Genomic DNA, 22,798 nt, shown 5'->3' on the forward strand with positions numbered 1-22,798 from the left:
GCTTTAGGCTGCCTTGGAGCAGCCTCCTGTGATGACATCTCGCTCTTGGTTACCAGTGATCCCTCAAACCAGCTGAATCTCTTCTGCTATGCTGTCTAAAATTGACAGACATCACAATCACTGCACAGGCCTTGCCAAATTCCATGAAAGAATAAACTACACAAGTGCCTGGAAATGATTATCTTTACACAAGAGATTTCAACTATTTACCTTTGATGTTCAATGACATGACCATTGTTGAATCCCACAACAGCAGTATCGTGGGCATTGCCATTGACTAAAAAATGAATTGGACCAATCATTTAATACAGTGTTCATAAGGGAACTGTGAATTCTTCTTACTTCCTGTCTCCCAAAGTCTGTCCATCATCTACAAGACACAAGTCATGAGCGTGTTGAAATATTTGCCACTTGCCTGATAAGCACAACTCCAGTAATGTTCTCGAAACTTGATACCATCTAGGATAAAGCAGCTTGCTTTATTTCAAGATTAATGGTGCAGTTGGATATGACATTGAAGTGCCTTCACTCGCCTTACACAATCACCTAACATCACTAAACTTCTTGCATCCAGGTCCTTGGGGCTCGTCCACTCACATTGATTGTAATTATTTTTTCCACCGTTTTTTCAAAGTGCAACTGAAAGGACATCTGATCCTCTGCAGATCCAGAAGGTGTCTCCTACTTTCCAACTCCTCCATCAAGTCCTCCTGCACATCATAAGAAAACCTTGCAGCTTGCTGTCTCCCATGTTCTGCCAATCTTTATTGATTCCCAGATCTGATTCACAACGCACCTCCATTGATGCAATGAGTTTTGAACAGTGCAGATTAATTTTAATTGTGTACAGTTTTGGGCCCTTTGCTGATGTGTGTAGCCAATGGATACTACAGTAAGCGTTGACTGCATTGAGCAATCATTCAATATTTAACTGAAGATTGATTTAACAGCATTTAATCTCAGGCTCATATTGCTACCTGCTTGATGACAACTCAGATGTGATTTTTTAAGCTGGTAAATGGAAGCGAAATGGGGGCCACATTTCTTGACTGCTCACATATTTTGTCTGTGCAACAGTCGCTCCCTATCTACCTTGCCTGCTGCATAAGGACTAAATGAAAAAATTCTCATGAACAGATTTTAAAACTTAGTGCATGTGTAGTATATAAGAGAGGGCCATGGATCAATTGTTAAATTAAATATTCAAGTCAATTCAGATCTCAAAACAATATTCTTTTGAGTTTTTGATTTTGATTTATTCTTGTCACATGTATCAGTTTACAGTGAAAAGTATTGTTTATGCATGCTATGCAGACAAAGCACACCGTTCATAGAGAAGAAAAGGAGAGGCGGCAGAATGTAGTGTTGCAGTCACAGATAGGGTGTAGAGAAAGATCAATGTAATATAAAGTTAGTCCATTCAAAAGTCTGATGGCAGCAGGGAAGAACCTGTTCTGGAGTTGGTTTGTATATGACCTCAGACTTTTGTATCTTTTTCCCGATGGAAGAAGATGGAACAGAATATGTACAGGATGTGTGTGCGGTCCTTGATTATGCTGGCTGCTTTTCCGAGGCAGTAGGCAGGAGTCAATGGATGGGAGGCTGGTTTGCATAATGGATTGGGCTTCGTTCACAACCCTTTGTAGCTCCTTGTGGTCTTGGACAGCTTAAGCGCCATACCAAGCTGTGATACAACCAGCAAGGATGCTTTCTACGATGCATCTGTAAAGGTTGGCGAGAGTCATAGCGGACAAGCCAAACTTCCTTAGAAGTTCCTAAGAAAATAGAGGCATTGGTGGGATTTCTTAACTATAACTTAGGCATGAAGGAACCAGGACAGGTTGTTAGTGAACTGGACCCTTAGAACCTGAAAGATCTTGACCATTTCCACTTCATCTTCTTGATGTCGATGGGGCATGTTCTCCACTATGCTTCCTGAAGTCGATGACTATCTCCTTCGTTTTACTGACATTGAGGGAGAGATTATTGTTATTGCACTCTTTCACCAGATTCTCTATCTCATTCTCGTTCTTTTTCATCATTGTTTGAGATCCGACCCACTACAGTAGTGTCATCAGCAAACTTGAAAATCGAGTTTATAGAGATGCAAAACGAGTTCATGAATTTGTGAGATTAAACAGAATTTAGTATGTGAATTTGATGTCTGTTTACCATACTAACAACACAAAATAGTTTATCATTACTTCTTAAACACAAAATATTTCAGACAACAGAGAGCAAAGTATGATCAGCGATCAGTCAGTCCAATGCTAGAACTTTTATGTGGAAAAGCATACTTCCTTGATACCCTCAGTTATGTCTAGCCTGTGAGCAGGCCAATACCACAACCTGGCATGACAAGTTTTATATTTCTTAGCCACTAGGTGGAGCATTATAACATAAGCAAAAAACTGACATTATCAACTCTCCCCATGAAAATAGGCCTCCTGCAAACTAACTTGGACAATTTGTTTGACACAATTACTATAACAATAAATAATAAAACGGGCACACGGGTAAAGGAGACGACATTGCAAAAATAATACAGCTGTGTTTTAATTTCTACTTTGCAGCAAACTTGTAATATTCAACATTATTTTCTAGATTATGGCCATATATTTTACAGAAAGTTGTGGCGTTAATAACTAAGTTCGGACCAAAGAAGGTTATACTTCACTTCGTGATACAAGAACTAGAATCTGATGAAGGGAAAGAGGAAAAGGTATAACGAGCAATAGCTTTCATTGTTCTAAAGGTACTCTTTGGTTCAATACTAAAATATTAAAGTTAAGCCGTGAATAATCAATTTAATTAATTCAAATGCTCTAAAAAATAAGCTCTACCTTTAAATAAATACAGAAAATAATGAAAACTACCACACTTGAATATTTTTATATGCCTTATTTTCATTTCAGATGATGCCATGGCTGTTTTGGCCATTCTTATGGATGTAAAGCTTGTAGCAGGGCAGTGCTTCTTAATTTTGCATAGAACTGACATTGCCCCATTTCTCTTTGATTTGTGCATCTAATTCTGGCCACCAAAAATAACTACATCCCAGTTCCTTCATTCTCACCACACCTGGATGTCCTTCGTGTAACTGTTCATGGATTTTTCCATGCAGGCACAGAGGAATAATCATTCAGATTCCCCATAATAAAACTCTCTCTGGACTGTGAACTTAAGTTTTCTGGTGATGTAATGATTGAGGTCTGGGTTTTTATGATATACGTCTGTCATCATTCCTTTTAGGACCATATCCATAACCTTCCCCCATTACTGAATTTGTTCTTATGTGTCTCTGAACATGAGATGAAATCACAGGTATACTATCCACTTGTGAGAAATATAGGATATTGATGAAATTTTCTTCAGATTCTTGCTTGATTTGTAATGGCAATTATACTAAAGCATCACCATCCGAATGTTGCTCTGATTGATGACATTTAATACTGTAATTGTACGGTGATAATATCAAAGACCACCTCTGCAACCTATTAGCTGTTAAAGAAGGAATGGCTCAAAGGTTGTCATCAAGGATCGGTGATATGTCAAAAGCTAAATAACACCCATAAAGGTAGTGATGAAATCTTCTTACTCCAAAAATGATACTCAAAGCTTCTTTTTCCTGGTGAGTGTAATTCATTTCTGCATTAAGAATTCATGAAACAGGCTATTAAACACTCTTCTTCCAAGGTCATTATGAGTGAGATGACTGCACCTACCCCATAGAGTGATGCATCGCAATCAAGTTGTAACTTCAGTTTGGAATTGAAATGGACAAGGAACTCTGACTTCTTTAAGGCTTCTTTTAACTCTTCATATTTATTCTCTTTCATATTATTTTGTTCAGTGCCTTGCCTGTTTGACATAACAAAGTGCGCAATGGCTTTAATCGTGCTCCTCAGTTTGTAACAAATTTACCTTAATAATTGATCAAACCTAAAAACGATCTCAGTTGCATCACATTTTGAGGACAAAATGCTTCTAAAATTGCCAATATCTTTCTTGGTTCCTTATGCAAGCCATCTTTATCAATGATATGCCTAAGTAGTTTATGGATGTATTGAAAAAGTCGCAGTTTTCCTTTTTGATCTGGAGAATATGTTTTTGCAAACATTGCAAAGTAGCTTTCAAGTTCCTCAAATGCTCTTATTCCCTTGAACCTGTGCTGAAGATACTATCTAGGTAACACTGTAACCATTTAGCCAACTCAGAATTTGATCTCTGGACTTCTGGAATAGAGCAGATGCAAATGTTGTCCCGAATGCCAGTCTCTGGTATCAAAACAGACCTTTGTGTGTCACAATAGTAATGGTTGTGAACTTGCGCCACATTCATTTATAAGTGTTCTTGTGGTAGATCTATTTTGTTGAATTTCTGGCATCTAGATAGTCCTGTAAATAAGTCTTCAATCAGCGGCAGCGGATATTGATTGGCACACAATAGCAGGTTAATCATTGTCTTGAAATCTCCACACATTCTGACTGAGCCTTAGGTTTTAGTACATGCATGATTGGTGTAGTCCAATCATTTGTAGTAACTGGTTCAACGACTCCTGTTAGGACTAGTCTTTCTAGTTATTCTTCAACTTTTGGTCTGATCACATGTGGTATTGTTCTGGCTTTAGACATTCTGGCGTACTGTATGGCTTAAGTTTGAGTTGGATTTCAACTCCTATCATTGAGCCTAGTGCATTTTCAAAACACTTCTGTATTTTTCTAGAAGTTGGTGTAGGTTAGTCCTACTATTGATCAGTTGATTTACAGGTCCCCAGTTGAATTTAGTTTTTCCCAACCATGCTCACCGAATAATGCAGGAAACTTTCTATGAACAATGTGGAGAGGCAACTCCATTGTTTGTCCTTCCTCTTTCACTTTTACACTAATGTATCCGGTTGCTACGACTTTAAGGCCTCTTCCGTGTATATCCTTGGAATAATATTTTATGATTTCAACAGTAAATGCTTTAACTTCTGATTATAGATTGTCTCAGATATCAATGACACCATAGGCCCAACACATACTTCCATTCTGGCTAGTTTACGATCAAGTTTTGTGAATACCCTAAAACGTTGTGAATCGCCATGGACTGACAAAACCTCTAGCATCAACTTTTGAACTTATTTTGGCACATTGCATTGTAGATTCTGCCTGCAGACTTTGACGTATTATTTTTCTTATTATGTTTTAATTTAGAGGAAGTTCACTGTGTGCAGCATGCTTTGACAATATGGCCCCTTTTGCCATAACTCTTGCACTTGTTTTCCCTACTCCAACATTCTCCTGCTGAGTATCCAACTTGTGGAGATCAGTGAAGTGCTTGTAGTTTTCACAGAATCACAAAGTGTAGAAGTGGCCCTTTGACCCACCGACATGAGAGAAACACCTGACCTACTATGTAATTCCATTTACCAGCATTTGGCCCATAGCCTTGAATATTATGACATGCCAAATGCTCGTCCAGGTGCTCTTTAAAGGAAGCAACATGCCTCTACCATCCTCCCAGTCAAATATTCCAAACCGTCACTACCCACTGGATAAAAAAGATTTTTGTCACTTTCCCCCTAAACCACATGCCCTTCATCTTAAACTTGTGTTCCGACATGACTGACCCTTCAACTAAGGGAACAGTGCTCCTTAGCCACCCTGTCCATACCCCTCATAATCTTGTACACCTTGATCAGGTCACTCCTCTGTCTTCTCTGCTCCAACAAAAACAACCCAAGTCTATTCAACTTCTCTTTATAACTTAAATGTTCCATCCCAGGCAGCATCCTGGTGAATCTCCTCTACACCCCCTCCTGCGCAACTGTATTCTTCCTATAATGTGGCAATCGGAACTGCACACGGTACTCCAGCTCTGGGCTCGCCAAAGTTCTATACAACTCCAACTTGATCTTCCTGCATTTGTAATCTATGCTTTGATTGGTAAAGGCAACATGCTTTTTTCACCACTCTACCAACATGCATGCCCTTATGCTTTCAGAGATCTATGGACAAATATGCCAAGGTCCCTTTGTCCCTCAGAACTTCCTTGTGTCATGCTATTCATTGAATATTTCACTGTAAATTACTCCTTCCAAAGTGCATCACCTCACACTTTTCAGGTGTACGTTAGGTGGTTTGGGCATGCTAAGTTGCCCCTTAGTGTCCCAAGATGTGTGAATGAGATGGGTTATCCATGATAAATGTGTGGGCTTACAGTGATAGGACAGGGGAGAGGCCCTGGGTAAGATACTCTACCAGAGAGTTGGTGCAGGCTTGATGGGCCAAATGGCCTCTTCTGCATTATAGGCACTCTATGATTCCTGGAACCTGCTAGTTTCATCAGCATATACTCATTGCGAAGCTAATGATGTCTGTGCTGGCTTGGCTACATTTGTTGGATGGATGACATTTGTATGCCCAAAGATCTTCTGTATGGTGAACTGGCCACTGAGTGAACTGGCCACTAGGTCATGACACCTCTCTGCAATAACAGCACATGCAGGTGAAATATGAAGATGGCAGTCATTGACATAGAGAATTGGGAAATAGCCACCATACCATGACTTCTGGAAGTTAACAGCTTGAAGGTGTCTTAAACATAACACTGCCCTCAGTGTTGTGCCGAGCTTTGTCTGAACCCAAGATCAATCTATCCCACTCCCTATTATTCTGGTGTGCTCCATGTGCCTATCCAATAACCACTTGAAAGTTCCTAAAGTGTCCGACTCCACTATCACAGCAAGCAGTCCATTCCACACCCCAACCACTCTCTGAGTAAAGAATCTACCTCAGCCATCCCTCTTATCTCTCCCACCATGAACCTCATTGTTATGCCCCTATAACAGCTACATCCACCCGAGGAAATAGTCTCTGAATGTCCACTCTATCTATCCCTCTCATCATCTTATAAACCTCCATTAAGTTGCCTCTCATCCTCCTCTGCTCTGAAAAGGCCCAGCTCCCTCAAACTTTCCTTATAAGACCTACACTCCAAACCAGGCAGCATCATGGTAAATCTAGATAAGCCTAGTAGTTAGAGATATGTTCAGCGCAACTTGTGGGCCAAAGGGCCTGTTTGTGCTGTAGTTTTTCTATGTTCCAGGTTCTATCTCCTTTGCGCTCTCTCCAATGCTTCCATATCCTTCTTATAATGAAGTGACCAGAACTGCACACAATATTCCAAACGTGGTCTCACCAAGGTCCTGTTCGGTTGCAGCATAACCCCACAGCTCTTAAACTCTAATCCCTTGTTAGTAAAAATTAACACACTATAGGCCTTCTTCACGGCTTTATCCACGAGTGGCAACCTTCAGAGATCTGTGGATATGAATCCCAAGATTGCTCTGTTCCTCCACATTCCTCAGAACCCTGCCGTTGACCCTGTAATCGGCATTCAAATTTGTCCTACTAAAGTGAATCACCTCGCACTTATCAGGGTTAAACTCCATCTGCCACTTTTCGGCCCGGTTCTGCACCCTATCAATGTCTGTTTGCGGCCTACAACAGCCCTCCACCTCATCCACGACTCTACCAATCTTGGTATCAGCAAATTTACTGACACACCCTTCAGCTCCTTCTTCCAAGTCATTGATAAAAACCACAAATAGCAGAGGACTCAGCACTGATCCCTGTGGTACACCGCTGGTAACTGGTCACCAGTCTGAAAATTTTCCATCACCACCACACTCTGTCTTCTACAAGATAGCCAGTTACTTATCCAGTTGACCAAATTTCCCTCGATCCCGCACCTCCTTACTTTCTTCATGAGCTGACCATGGGGAACCTTATCAGTCACCTTACTAAAATCCATGTATATGACATTAACTGCTCTACCTTCATCCACACACTTAGTTACCTCCTCAAAGAATTCAATCAAATTTGTGAGGCAAGACTTACCCTTCACAAATCCGTGTTGACTATCCCGGATCAAGCTGCATCTTTCCAAATGATCAAAAATCCTATCCCTCAGAACCTTTTCCATTAACTTACCATCAAAGTAAGACTGACTGGCCTATAATTACCAGGGTCATTCCTATGTTCTTTCCTGAATAGAGGAACAACATTCACCACTCTTGAGTCCTCTAGCACTATCCCTGCGGACAGTGAGGACCCAAAGGCTCAACACCAAAGGCTCTGTAATCTCCTCCCTTGCCTCCCACGGAATCATAGGATATATTCGTCTGGCCCAGGGGACTTACCAACCCTCAGGTTTTTCAAAATTGCTAATACATCTTCCCTCAGAACATCTACATCCTCCAGCCTATCAGCCTGTATCACACTCTCATCCTCAAAAACATGGCCACTCTCCTTGGTGAACACGGAAGAAAAGTATTCATTCATCGACTCTCCTATCTCTTCTGACTCCATGCACAATTTCCCATTACTATACTTGACCGGCCCTAACCTCACCCTGGTCATTCTTTTATTTCTCACATAACTCATCTCGGAAGAGATGAGTTGAAATGAAGAACCCAACTGGCCAAGAAGAGGGCTCAAAGAAAACAGAGGCCAGCAAATCCTACAATTCCGCAGCCATTGTCTTCCTCCACAGCTAATGCAGCAGACACTACTATGCCTGAGCCACAGCAAGCCATATTTAGCACATTTGACAACCGCAGTGCAAACCATCTTCTTACAAAATGAAAGACTGCCAGTTAGGATTTAGATAAATAATTTTTTCTGTTGCGGGCACCCTAAGTAAGGGTGCACATTTGGAACAGAGTAATTCAGGACAGAAAGCAGAAGGCAACAGATAGTGAAAATATGGAATTTCCTCTCTGTCCTGAATGGTTGTGGCACTGAAACAATTTAAAATTTAAATACTGAGATAGATAGATTTTTATTAGGATTTTTATTGGGGATCAAGGGACATGGATCAAAAGCAGGTTAATGGCCATGATTAAACGTTCCCAAGTCATTCACTCCTTACATTTCTCTCTCTCCTCAACGTTCATCATTTTATAAAGGGCTTTGTAACATGTTTCTGCACATGAGGCACTTGGTACACTAACACTGCAAGCGCTGCAAGACACATTTATCTTTCCAGTAAAGAAGACTTTGTACTTTCAGAATGAAAGGACCATTGTACTTCTTCAGAGAGAAGACTTACTACAAGTGATTCGCCAAGTACAGAGTACATATTAATATTTATATTGTGCAGTTAATTTTCAGTCTTTCTCTTTCTGAGTGAATCTGTCTCCCAGAAGTTATTTCTCAGGCCAACATTCATTGTATGCTGGTTTCCACATTCCCAGTTGGATGTCACACTTGAAGTGAACATGATCAGAGATAGAGCTACAACGCTGTATCGCTAGATCTCTTGGAGTGTAGAATTAATGAATACATTATTCTAACTCCAAGTAAAATGCAATTAATTGTTTTAACTTATTGTGGTCTATAATCAAAACTTGTGAGCACAGATAAATATAGAACTATTTTCCAGTTCCAACACATACCTAAAGGAATCAGAAATAATTTTTCCTGTTTGACAGGCAATAGAAATATACCACTCGTTTTCCTAAAGATATAGTCCAAATTGACCTAAATTGTAAATTTTGAACTTGCTGCAAAATAAACACTTCACTAACTCAATGCCTACTAAATGGCCATCCATTTCCGCAGCTGACATTGAGAGAATCCAGACAGCTGAATCCAGTAAGTGCAAAACTGAATTAACATTAAAAAGTTTCATTTTTTACAAAGGAAATTATTGTGGCTGCTTCAGCTAGCTACAGATTTAAAATGGAATAAGTGCAGCAGAAGTTATTCTAAATGGTGGAAATTATGTCAAGGTTTTTGATGTTTTTCTTTTTAATGCTGAAGGTGCTGGTTCATTGTGGGATATGGCTGCACAGATGGTCCCACAAACGCATCCGTGAAGTTATTCTTTGTGTGAGACGTACAATATATATAAAGACCTCAGTTCAGACTGGTATCAAAATTGAAATCTTCTTGTCTGTAAGACTGTGTATTCTCTTTTGAGGATAGTTTACAAGTTTATACAATGTTTTTTAGGTAGATTAATAACAGATGTGTGTTCAAAATTGTATGTCATTGAATGGCATTTTGCAAGAGCAAAATGGAATGTGAGTTTCTGTAATTCATTGCACCTGAAGTGATTTTGGATGTGCTGGAATGCACTATATAAATGCAAGTTTGTTTTGGTTTCATCGGTAACTCGAAAATACAACTTTTTAGGCTTAGTGACAGACTGCATCCTTACCTAAATGCCTATCAACACTATTAAGAAAAAACATACTTAAGAATAGTTCTCTGAATCTCTTCACTACTAAGTTTAAGTTAAAGTTTATTTATTAGTCACAAGTAAGGCACACTGCAATGAAGTTACTGTGAAAATCCCCTAGTCGCCACACTCAGGCAGCTGTTTGAATATAATGAGGGAGAATTTAGCATGGCCAATTCACCTAACCTGCATATTTTTGGATTGTGGGAGGAAACTGGAGCACTAAAAAAGTTGATTCGTTGGTTAGGAAGAAAAAGGAGGCTTATGTTCGGATGAGGCTTGAGGGCTCAGGTAGTGCATTAGAAAGTTTTAGATTGGCTAGGAGGGAGTTGAAGAGGGAGTTAAGAAGGGCTAAAAGAGGACATGAGATGACTTTGGCTGATAGGATTAAGGAGAACCCTAAGGCGTTTTACAGGTATGTCAAGAACAGAAGGTTGGTTAGGGCAAGATTAGGGCCAGTTACAGACAGTAGAGGGAAGTTGTGTGTGGAACCGGAGGAGATTGGAGAGGCGTTGAACCAATATTTCTCTTCGGTGTTCACGCAAGGGGACATGAATGTAGCTGAGGAGGACACTGGGGTGCAGGGGTGTAAAATAGATAGTATTGCAGTTGATACGGGGGATGTGCTGGATATTCTAGAGGGTTTGAAAATAGATAAGTCCCCTGGTCCGGATGGGATTTACCCTAGGATTCTCTGGGAGGCAAGAGAGGTGATTGCGGAGCCTCTGGCTCTGATCTTCAGGTCGTCGTTGGTCTCTGGTATAGTACCGGAAGATTGGAGGACAGCAAATGTTGTCCCATTGTTTAAGAAGGGGAGCAGAGACTTCCCTGGGAATTATAGACCGGTGAGTCTTACTTCTGTGGTGGGTAAGGTTTTGGAAAGGATTATTAGAGACAGGATTTATAGTTATTTGGAGAGTAATGAATTGATTAGAGACAGTCAGCATGGTTTTGTAGCGGGTAGGTCATGCCTTACTAACCTTATCGAGTTCTTTGAGAAAGTGACCAAAGAGGTGGATAGGGGTAAGGCAGTTGACGTGGTGTATATGGATTTTAGTAAGGCGTTTGATAAGGTTCACCATGGTAGGCTTCTGCAGAAAATGCAGATGTATGGGATTGGGGGTGATCTAGGTAATTGGATCAGGAATTGGCTAGCAGATAGGAGACAGAGGGTGGTGGTTGATGGTAAATATTCGTCATGGAGTTCGGTTACGAGTGGTGTGCCTCAGGGATCTGTTTTGGGGCCACTGCTGTTTGTAATTTTTATTAATGATCTGGATGAGGGTATAGTTGGGTGGATTAGTAAGTTTGCTGATGACACCAAAGTCGGAGGTGTGGTAGATTGTGAGGAAGGGTGTCATAGTTTGCAGGGTGACTTAGAAAGGTTGCAGAGCTGGGCCGCGAGGTGGCGGATGGAGTTTAATGTGGAGAAGTGTGAGGTAATTCATTTTGGTAGGAATAACAGATGTGTTGAGTATAGGGCTAACGGGAGGACTTTGAATAGTGTGGATGAACAGAGGGATCTAGGTGTATGTGTACATAGATCCCTGAAAGTTGGGAATCAAGTAGATAAGGTTGTTAAGAAGGCATATGGTGTCTTGGCGTTTATTGGTAGGGGGATTGAATTTAGGAGTCGCAGCGTCATGATGCAACTGTACACAACTCTGGTGCGGCCGCACTTGGAGTATTGTGTGTAGTTCTGGTCCCCACATTACAGGAAGGATGTAGAGGCTTTGGAGAGGGTGCAGTGGAGGTTTACCAGGATGTTGCCTGGTATGGAGGGGAGATCCTATGAGGAGAGACTGAGCGATTTGGGGTTGTTTTCGCTGGAAAGAAGGCGGCTAAGAGGGGACCTTATTGAAACATATAAGATGATTAGAGGTTTAGACAGGGTGGATAGTGATAGCCTTTTTCCTAGGATGGAGAAAGCTAGCACGAGGGGGCACGGCTTTAAATTAAGGGGGGGTAGTTATAGGACTGATGTCAGGGGTAGGTTCTTTACCCAGAGGGTGGTGAGGGACTGGAATGCCCTGCCAGCTGCAGTTGTAAATGCGCCTAGTTTGGGGGCGTTTAAGAGATCTGTGGATAGGTTTATGGACGAAATGGGATTGGTTTAGATTAGTGGGTTAGTGTTTTTTTTTAAAAGCTGGTCGGCGCAACATCGTGGGCCGAAGGGCCTGTTCTGCGCTGTAATGTTCTATGTTCTATGTTCACCCAGAGGAAACTCATGCAGACACAGGGAGAATGTGCAAACTCCACACAGACAGTGACCCAAGCTGGGGATCGAACCCAGGTCCCTGGCACTGTGAGGTAGCAGTGCTAACCACTGTGCCGCCCTAATTAGTAAAAGTCGAATTGATAGCATTTTGATTATAGAAATGAAAAGGATAAACCAAAGTGCAAAGTTCTTCACTATCAATGAAGTGCTTTTGAAATGAATAACAGTTCTCTGGTAGGTAAACATAGCAGCCAATTTGCAAATGGAAAAATCTGACACACATCAATAAATGGCCAGTGTATTTCTGGCGGTGTTGATTGAGTGAACTTCTTCTAAGGCTCCCGTGTTCCCAGGCCCTGAGCTAGTATCTTTCCCTGGTTTCTCTCCAATCGCTTTTCATGCCCTTTTTGTATTCATCTTGTCTATGAGATCAACCATCTATTCCCTTAATCTTTGATGTTAACAGTTTGCTGCATAGTTACAGCATTTGCTGTTTGAGATCATCAGCATTTACTTTCATCCACGTTTAGCTGACTTCTCCTTTGCCAATAAAATGTCACATTATTAAACTAACAAGTTGGTTTCAAGTATGTAGGAGCTACAAACACAAGGCTGAAACAATAATGAATCCAACATTTCCATTTATCTTACAAATGCAGACATATTAAGAGGAAATTTATCAAATTTATGTAAAAAGGCAAAAAATGTTCGCCAACACGGTTTTTGTTGTTTAGAACATGCTAACAGATTTCTAAGGTATGTGCCTCATGAGGCAAAGACATTTATGAGTGTCTGGTAAGTGTTAGTAGGGAACAAGTAATTGTCCATGGACAGGCAGATTGGCAGTGTAACAAACCTGAGGAGTAGAACAAACAATGAAACAAACAATTCTAAGTGAAATTATTGAGGTTGTGGGTAGTATTTTAAATAATGCACACTCAATACAAACAATTAAAGAGTGAATAACTTATGGAAAACTTTTCCAGATAGTAAAATGGAAGTTCTAGATAATTCAATAAACAATGGATATGATTTTCCTGGTCCCAAGGTTGCAGGCTGGGAGACAGGAAACAGTAAATTGTCAGACAGCCATATCCAGAGGGTATCCCAATGGAGACCCACCACCGGGTCATTTTATCAGCAGTGCGAATGTCTGTAGTTCAGCAACCCATCAACTGGCGGCAGATATCTAATTTGGACAAGGGTGGCATGATGGCACAATGGTTAGCACTATCCCTCAGTGACAGGGACCCAGGTTCAATTCCAGCCTCGGTCACTGTATGTGTGGAGTTTGCACTATTTCCCCTTGTCTGTGTGGGTTTTCTCCGGGTGCTCCGGTTTCCTCCCACACTCCAAAGATGTGCGGGTTAGGTTGATTGGTCATGCTAAATTGACCCTAGTGTCAATGGGATTAGCAGGGTAAATGTGTGGGGTTATGGTAATAGGGCCTGGGTGGGAATGCGGTCAGTACAGAGTCGATGGGCTGAATGGCCTTCTTCTGTACTGTAGGGATTCTATAAAGTTCCAATTAAGGATTCCTAGGTCACAGGCTTCTGCTGACTACTGGACATTGCAGGGGCAATAGGGCATATTGACTCCTTTCATCACCTTTTGGTTTGATGTTTTAAGTTACATTTTTGCTTTGTTTTGTTTCAGGTGGTCTCCTTTTAAGGGGTTGCTCTTTCTACTCTGTTCCTCAGTTTATTTAATTTAACTTAACTTGATTTCCCTCAAAAGAGTGTCTTTTGCTGATGGGGAAGCAACCTTCTGTCTCATGAGGCGGTCACTCGCTGGAAGCAAGCAACCTATCACCAGCAGGAAACAGGGAGCAGGGTTTCAGGGGCTGTGGGAGAGCCATAGCATCCAGAGGCTCTAAGGCCAAGGAGTGATCCAGGGGGGCAATGGGTGCATATATAGCCTCGGTACCACCGCTGGAAGAATTATCCTTTTGAGCGCTAGGGCTTACTTGCTTGACCCCTACGGGGAAAACAAATTCCAATTTTCCTGTGAGGGTGCTGCAACATGGAGGCTCCCTCTCATTTTCCTTGCAGTTTCCACAACAGCCACCTTTCTGGGTGGCAGTGGCAAGGCTGCAGAGTTACCGAACCTCTGAATGGTTTGACAGCATGCAGGGACTGTCAGCCATTCTGCAGTGAGCAGCAAGCCCACCAGCAACCAATTCTGAGGCCACCACCTGGACAACTGTTACCATGGTCCAACAGGCTGTCCACATGGGTTCATGATTCACATTTGGTTCTGACTTTGGAACTTACTCCCTGCTGATAAAATCACATATTTTACAATGGTAAATTTATATTTCTGGAGAGGGGAGGGAGTTAAAACTGAATAGCTTTATCAATTTACAGCGCACATTTTAAAAACCCTATTTTATCCAGACAACAAGATGATAAAACTCATAAGGCAATAAATATATTTCTCCAATTAAAATTTCATCCTGTTCGACAACTTATCAAGTTTTCACACAAAAGTATTATCTTATCAGCTCACCACACAGTCACTGAGTTCTTTAGGAACCATGATAGATTCTTCGTGAATTCTGCATACTTAGAATTTTTTTTGGAGTATGGATCTGAAGATGCCAGCAAGGCCAGCTCCTCAAAGATCTCCAGGCTAGTCTACACATAGTCTCCCTTCACACCCCAGCTACTCACCGGCTAAGCCCATACATACCCTCACTCGTTGGCATCAGGCATCCCCCCAAAAGTGAGCAACGCCCCGCTATAAGAACATATAAGAACATAAGAAATAGGAGCAGGAGTAGGCCATCTAGCCCTTCGAGCCTGCCCTGCCATTCAATAAGATCATGGCTGATCTGTCGCTGCTCAGTTCCACTTTCCCGCCCTCTCCCCATAACCCTTAATCCCCTCTCTTATCAAAAACCCATCAACCCGCGTCTTAAAAATATTTAGCGAGGCAGCCTCCACCACTTCAACGGGCAGAGAATTCCAGAGATTCACCACCCTTTGAGTGAAGAAGTTCCTCCTCAACTCCGTTCTAAACCGCCCCCCTTTTATCTTGAGGCTGTGCCCCCTTTTGCTGATGACACCAAGATTGGGGGAACGGCAAATTGTGCGGAGGGTGTGGAGAGTCTGCAGAAGGATCTAGATAGGCTGGGCGAATGGGCCAGGAAATGGCAAATGGAATTTAATGTTGGCAAGTGTGAGGTGGTCCACTTTGGTAGGAAGAATGGTAGGAAGGACTATTACTTACGGGGTGAAAAACGGCAGCAGGCGATGGTGCAGAGGGACCTCGGGGTCCTTGTGCATGAGTCGCAAAAACCCAGCTTGCAGGTGGTCAGGAAGGCAAATGGGATGCTGGCCTTCATAGCGAGGGGGATTGAATATAAAAGTAGGGAGGTCTTGCTGCAGCTGTATAGGGCATTGGTGAGGCCGCAGCTGGAGTACTGTGCGCAAAAGCCCCCATACCCCCCATCTCATCAGACCCTCCTCTACCTTCTGGCTTCCCTTTCAGGCCACTTCCCCATCTTCAGGCCCACCCCTTTTTAAATATATTAATCTGGTTCCCACCCTCACTGGATGGCACTGGAAATTCCAAAGGGAGTTCTCTCTGGCACTAAATGCACTCGGGCCCCTTCGCTGCAATTCTCCAGCCCCAGAGTAATCTGCTGATGATCATGCGGGGCTGGAGAACTGCTCCCATGGTATTATGGTGAAAAACATTGCAATTTAGTTTTCCAATAGAGATTCCTTTCATTTATGTATTTTTTTAAATTTTAAAGTGCATTGGTTGTTTCATTTGTTTGTTTCATTTGGAGAAAAACACTTCATTTTAAAATTCTATCCAGTTTCTACAGCTGGGGATACATATTACTCTTCTGAAATAATTCTCTGAAAATAATCCCACTACAACCATGATAATCTAATGTGCAATGTAGATCATGCCAAATTATATTACCTGTGTGAAAGAAGCTGATTGGTGACTTGATCATTCACTTTGATTTTCATGGAATTTAGTTCAAGTTTTTCTAAAGTTATGTATTTGAAATCTGACTGATAAGTGAATACCATGATTTTATTGTGATGCTTAGATTTCAATTTGGTATGCACAATTAGATTTATTTCCAGCCAGTATCTTTTCCACTGATCATGAAATAAAGGATTAAAAATTAATACTTGCACATGATAAATATATGTAAATATAACCTTTTTGCTATGTTTTACTATTTTTATAAAAAAGGTTTGCCATTTCAGTTTTTATTCCACGTTCTTCTGAATCATTAAAAATTTATAGACAGAGAACTGCAAGTTACGTTGACGGCAATATTGATGCAAGATTTGGACTATTTTGTTATACGATTATGGTTGTCCTGATTGACAGGTGTTTTATTTAAAATGCTCTTATTTAAAATGCCAATTTTACCTGTTGAACCTGAGTAAGATTTTCTGCAAATGTGGGAGATTTTTCCTTGAGAAATGTAATTAGATCCTTGTAGATATCACCATTTCTGTCATAGATAATATCTTCACTGTCCTTTATCGGACCCTAAAGAATAAAATTTAACATTACAATGGCAGCACAAAATATTTCATAATAAAACATTACTATATATTAAATAGTGTGGGAAATAAAATGAAGTCACAAAAATATTTTTCATTTCAATTTCATTACTTACTCCATTTAAGTAAACTCCAGCGGTGTTACAAGTAACATACAATGTATCAGTGTCATGGGTGTTAATGATCAGGTAACAAATATCTCCATATACTTGTCTCCATGGCGGAGCTCTGCATCCATTAGAAAACTCATATTCTGTAAGAAAACAAAAGCAATAGAGATAACTAATATGTTAACATATTATTAAACACTATGCCCGATTTTCACTGATCAGTATGTAACCCTTTATGTGGCAATTCCTAATTGATTTAAGCTTCACGTAAATACCTGATGTGTAGTTGATAGATTTCAAAACAGTCATTTCTCCTTCTCCAGAGAAGGACTGAAGCAATTGCACATCATTCTTTATAGCCTGTGGGGTCAGCCGCACTTCTCTTAAAAAGGGGGAAAGAGAAAGCAAAGCATGAAAATATAATTAAATCACCTTCTGTTCTATTCAACTATTTCCTTTATTCAGTTAGTTCCAGGGTTTATTTTCTGTGTATTAAATCAGCACCAAACATTTAACTTGAAAAAATGTATTAGAATAACATCTGGAAAAAATACCCAAAAAATATATCGGGCAAGCCAGATATTTGCAAGGCCCGTAAAGTAAAATGGCGCCAGGACCCCAAAACTGTGCCAAAACTTAAACAGGCAGATTGTCGATATCAAGTGATCATAAACTTTAACTCTGCAGATAATATAGTGCATAGAAGTTTCAACATTTAAAAAGGCAGACATTTACCTAAATTCCTAACATTGTGACAGACTTGCAATTAATATGAAACAATTCCTTACAGAACTTGAAAACTTTGTCAGATTGAATCCATCAAGGGAAGATATCACAACAGTCAGATTTCCTGTCCCATATTAAAGAAAGCAATACTAAAAATAAGGCTCGATATTTCTTATAGCTTTTCCATAAAATTAAAATTTAACTTTCCCCTTGATTATTGATTGTTTAATTTTAATTATGCAATTCATGGGGTCCGTTGACGATCCTTGGTGCATTGCTGGCAGCTACCACCACTCCAACTGGTGCTGATGACAATGAGGAGCGACCTATCTCTTATTGGATGGAACATACGCCACTGGGAGCCTGAATCCTGTGGATCCGATGATGGCCATTTAAATGCCTGGAGATCACTTAATACCACTGGGCTTCCCCCATGGAACACTGTAGCCAGTGAGCTATTGTCTAATAAAAAAAAATGGCTAAGCAAAGAAAAGGACAATATTATGGCCTGATGGGAAATATTTTTAACATCAGGAGAGAAGGTTTTTAAATACCAGGCTGAGAATGTGTGACTACGAGGTGAAATGATCTTTGTTGTAAAAAATGACTTTGGTTTTACGATGGGTAATAAATTCACTCTAATTGATCAAACGGACAGGAGCCAGAAGACTAATTTTAGGTGCTAAAATAAATTAAGACACTGCCCGAACATCAGGCAGCCAGCAACATACCAATTTGGTCGATAACCCTTTCATCAGTGTGTACATGTACGTGTTCAAGCCAATCTCAAAGAGCAAATATTGATGTTTTGAAGAACAGAATCAGAAGAGGAGAGGAGAACCACAGAAGAAGAAAGGAATCTCAAGCTCTACACTTGAAATATGCAGAGACTGTTTAAATCCTAGTACACGGAATTCACCAGCTTTTAGGCCCAGCACAATAACAGTCAGAATCACTACTGGTCTCTGCCAGCAGAGACCTGGCATGATGATCAGACCAGAGAGCTCGGAGACCACTAAAGCCCTGGGTGGTCGTGGACATGGCTAGGTATTTCCACCTGGCACACTGGCAGTACCCAATTGGCTCACTGGCGGTGCCCAGGGCTGGCCACTGGACAGCCCAGCAATGGCTGCTGAAAAGTCTGGTAGTGCCAGTTGGGTATTGCCAGAGCAGCATTTGGGTACTGCTGGTGTACCAAGTTGGGCACCACCAATGTACCAGCAGGAGCAATGGGGTGGGGCAGCATGAGTGGGGCCCATGATGGGGGTGCTACATGGGAGTCTTGATGGGGGGTAGGGACATGTTGGGAGTCGGAGTGGGGGACCCATTGGGAGGGCACCAATGGTGGCGGCCCATGTCGGAGAGGGGGTGAACATAAGAACGTAAGAACATAAGAAATAGGAGCAGGAGTAGGCCAACTAGCCCTTCGAGCCTGCCCCGCCATTCAATAAGATCATGGCTGATCTGTCTTGGCTCAGTTCCACATTCCCGCCCTCTCCCCATAACCCTTAATCCCCTCTCTTATCAAAAACCCATCAACCCACATCTTAAAAATATTTAGCGAGGTAGCCTCCACCACTTCAACGGGCAGAGAATTCCAGAGATTCACCACCCTTTGAGTGAAGAAGTTCCTCCTCAACTCCGTTCTAAACCGCCCCCCCTTTTTCTTGAGGCTGTGCCCCCTAGTCCTACTATCCTTTCTGAGCGGGAAGAGTCTCTCCACCTCTATCCTATCCATCCCATTCATCATCTTATACGTCTCAATGAGATCTCCCCTCATTTTCGAAACTCTAACGAGTACAAGCCTAATTTATTCAGCCTCTCCTCATAGCTCAACCCCCTCAAATCCGGCATCAGCCTAGTAAACCTCCTCTGCACTCCCTCCAAGGCCAAAATATCCTTGCGTAAGTACGGCGCCCAAAACTGCACACAGTACTCCAGCTGCGGCCTCACCAATGCCCTATACAGCCGCAGCAAGACATCCCTACTTTTATATTCAATCCCCCTCGCGATGAAGGCCAGCATCCCATTCGCCTTCCTGACCACCTGCTGCACCTGCAAGCTGGGTTTTTGCGACTCATGCACAAGGACCCCGAGGTCCCTCTGCACCGTCGCCTGCTGCAGTTTTTCTCCACGCAAGTAATAATCCTTCCTACCGTTATTCCTACCAAAGTGGACCACCTCGCACTTGCCAACATTAAATTCCATCTGCCATTTCCTAGCCCATTCGCCCAGCCTATCTAGATCCTTCTGTAGACTCTCACCACCCTCCACACAATTTGCCTTTCCACCAATCTTTGTGTCATCAGCAAATTTCGACACCATACACTCGGTTCCCTCCTCCAGATCATCTATATAAATGGTAAATAGCTGAGGCCCCAGCACCGACCCCTGGGGCACTCCACTAGTCACCATCCGCCAATCCGAATAGCACCCATTGACCCCCACTCTCTGCCTCCTATTTGACAACCAGTCCTCTATCCACGCTAACACCCTACCCCCAACTCCATGCCCCCTTACCTTCTGCAATAACCTCTTGTGAGGTACTTTGTCAAACGCCTTCTGAAAATCAAGAAAGACCACATCCACCGGCTCTCCTCTATCCACCGCCCTAGACACATCCTCATAGAACTCCAGTAAATTTGTCAGACACGACTTCCCTTTAATGAAACCGTGCTGCGTCTGCTCTACCAAGCATTTCCCCTCAAGATGCCTCGCTATTTCCTCCTTAATGACGGATTCTAACATTTTACCTACAAAAGACGTTAAACTAACAGGCCTATAATTCCGCGCCTTTTGCCTGGCACCCTTCTTAAACAACAGCGTAACATTACCCGTTTTCCAATCTTCCAGCACTTCCCCAGAATCCAGCGACGTCTGGAAAATAACCACCAAGGCATCCACTATCACCTCCGCCATTTTTTTCAGGACCCTCGGATGCATTCCATCCGGTCCTGGGGACTTGTCCACAATCAGCCCCTCCAGTCTGCCGAGCACCACCTCTCTAGTAACAGTAATGTCATCGAGACCCTCCAGTCCTACCACCTTTCCATCTCTAACATCCGGCAAATTATTCACGTCCTCCTCCGTGAAGACAGAAACAAAAAAGTTATTCAAGACCTCAGCCATTTCCCCATCCCCTACCACTAAGTCCCCCCTCTCATCCTCTAAGGGACCAACGTTCACCCTAGCCAGCCTCTTCCTTTTTATATATTTATAAAAAGTCTTGCTATCCTTTTTTATATTAAGCGCTAGCCCAGCTTCATAGTTTCTCCTACCCTTCTTTATCAACTTCTTTGTCAATCATTGTTGACATTTAAACCTCTCCCAATCCTCTTCTCGCCCACTACTCTTAGCTACTCTAAACGCCTCCGCTTTTAATTTAACACTTTCCTTCACCTCCTTCGTTATCCACAGCTTATTACCTCTCCTCCTACGGTCTTTTTTGACCATCGGAATAAATTTCCGCTGAGCACCAAGAAAGATCTCCTTAAAGATCCTCCACTGCTCCTCAGCAGACCTACCTTCCAACGCGCTCCCCCAGTCCACATTCACCAATTCTTCTCTCATCCTACCGTACTCCCCTCTGTTCAAACAAAGGACGCGTGTCCGGGAACCCACTTTCTCCTCCTCCATCTGCACCAGAAACTCCTCCATACAATGATCACTCTCCCCAAGAGCATCCTTCACCGCAAGTTCCCTAATTCTACCCGCCTCATTACATAGCACCAGATCCAAGATAGCTCGCTCCCTCGTCGGCTCCAACACACACTGTTCCAGGAAACTATCCCGGCAGCATTCCAAGAACTCCTCCTCGAGCCCACCGTGTCCAACATGGGTCGACCAATCAATGTGCAGATTGAAATCCCCCATAACTACGGCCGTCCCATTCCTGCACGCCGCACTTATTTGCGCGTTAACAGTATACTGCTGTCTATGTGGGGAGGGAGGGAGCCATTAACCAACTTTACACCCATAAACGTGATCAACGGAGGGGGCAATGGCCAGCACAATGATCAGGGGGGATTTCTGGCTGGCGAAGGATTAATGACTAAGGATTAATATCTGGGCTGATGAAGGATTAATGTCTTGAGCAGCAATCAGGGGTTAGGGTGGTGGAGCTGGGGGGTGGGGTGGGGGAGGGGCAGACACAAGAAGCAATCAATGACAGGGTGTAATGTCCATGGGTTGGGGGGGGAGTGACCCAGGGCAGTGTGCCACTTGGGTGCCACCGATGTACCTGTTGGGCACTGCCAATGTGCCAGCGGGAATGGCAAGGGGTGTGGGGCATGCGAAGCCATGACAGGGGATAACCAGGAGTCTTGATGGTGAGACATATTGGGAGTCTTGTTGGGGGGGCATGTTGGAAGTCAAGTAAAGAATAAAGAAAGAACAAAGAAAATTACAGCAGAGGAACAGGCCCCTCAGGCCTTCAAACCTGCACCGACCATGCTGCCCATCTCAACTAAAACCCACTGCCCTTCCATGGACCACATCCCTTCCCACACCCCAAAGATGTGCTCTTAGGCTGATTGGTGTAACAAATTGTCCCTAAGTTATTCTCCCCTTAATCTGGTTTCCAATGGGGGTACCATAAGCATAGACATGGGTCAAGGGTGGAGGAGGAAAAGCACATTGTTAAAATGGCGGTGCGGGCTCGTTGGGCCGAAGGGCCTGTTTCCCGTGCTGTATTATTCTTTGTTCTTTATTCCCATTCTATTCATGTATTTATCAAGACGCCCCTTAAAAGTGACTATTGTATCTGCTTCCACTACCTCCATGTAAAAAGCGTGCCTTGTCCATCTCCTTTAAACCTTGCCTCTCACACCTTAAACCAATACCCCCTGGTAATTGACTCTTTCACCTGGGAAAATGCTTCTGTCTATCCACTTTGACCATGCCCCTCACAATCTTCGAAACCTCCATCAGGTCACCACTCAACCTCCATCAGTTCAGGGAAAACAAACCAAATT

The 22,798-nt window shown here is 42.4% G+C and overlaps 1 protein-coding gene across 2 annotated transcripts in view; it reads right to left on the minus strand.

Annotated features, from left to right (window-relative positions):
- odad2 (outer dynein arm docking complex subunit 2) overlaps positions 1-22,798 on the minus strand; it is a 271,432-nt gene that overhangs the window by 194,178 nt on the left and 54,456 nt on the right. For both annotated transcript variants that reach the window (XM_080217382.1, XM_080217373.1), the window contains exons 5-7: positions 17,375-17,481; positions 17,106-17,242; positions 16,853-16,975 (exon numbers count right to left, since the gene is read on the minus strand). In XM_080217382.1, the coding sequence (XP_080073508.1) occupies positions 16,853-16,975; positions 17,106-17,242; positions 17,375-17,481 (367 nt within the window). The remainder of the gene's footprint in view (positions 1-16,852; positions 16,976-17,105; positions 17,243-17,374; positions 17,482-22,798) is intronic.

The sequence above is a fragment of the Carcharhinus amblyrhynchos genome, chromosome 2 (genome assembly GCF_965287045.1).
Source record: "Carcharhinus amblyrhynchos chromosome 2, sCarAmb.v2.hapA, whole genome shotgun sequence".
Lineage (NCBI taxonomy): Eukaryota > Metazoa > Chordata > Chondrichthyes > Carcharhiniformes > Carcharhinidae > Carcharhinus > Carcharhinus amblyrhynchos.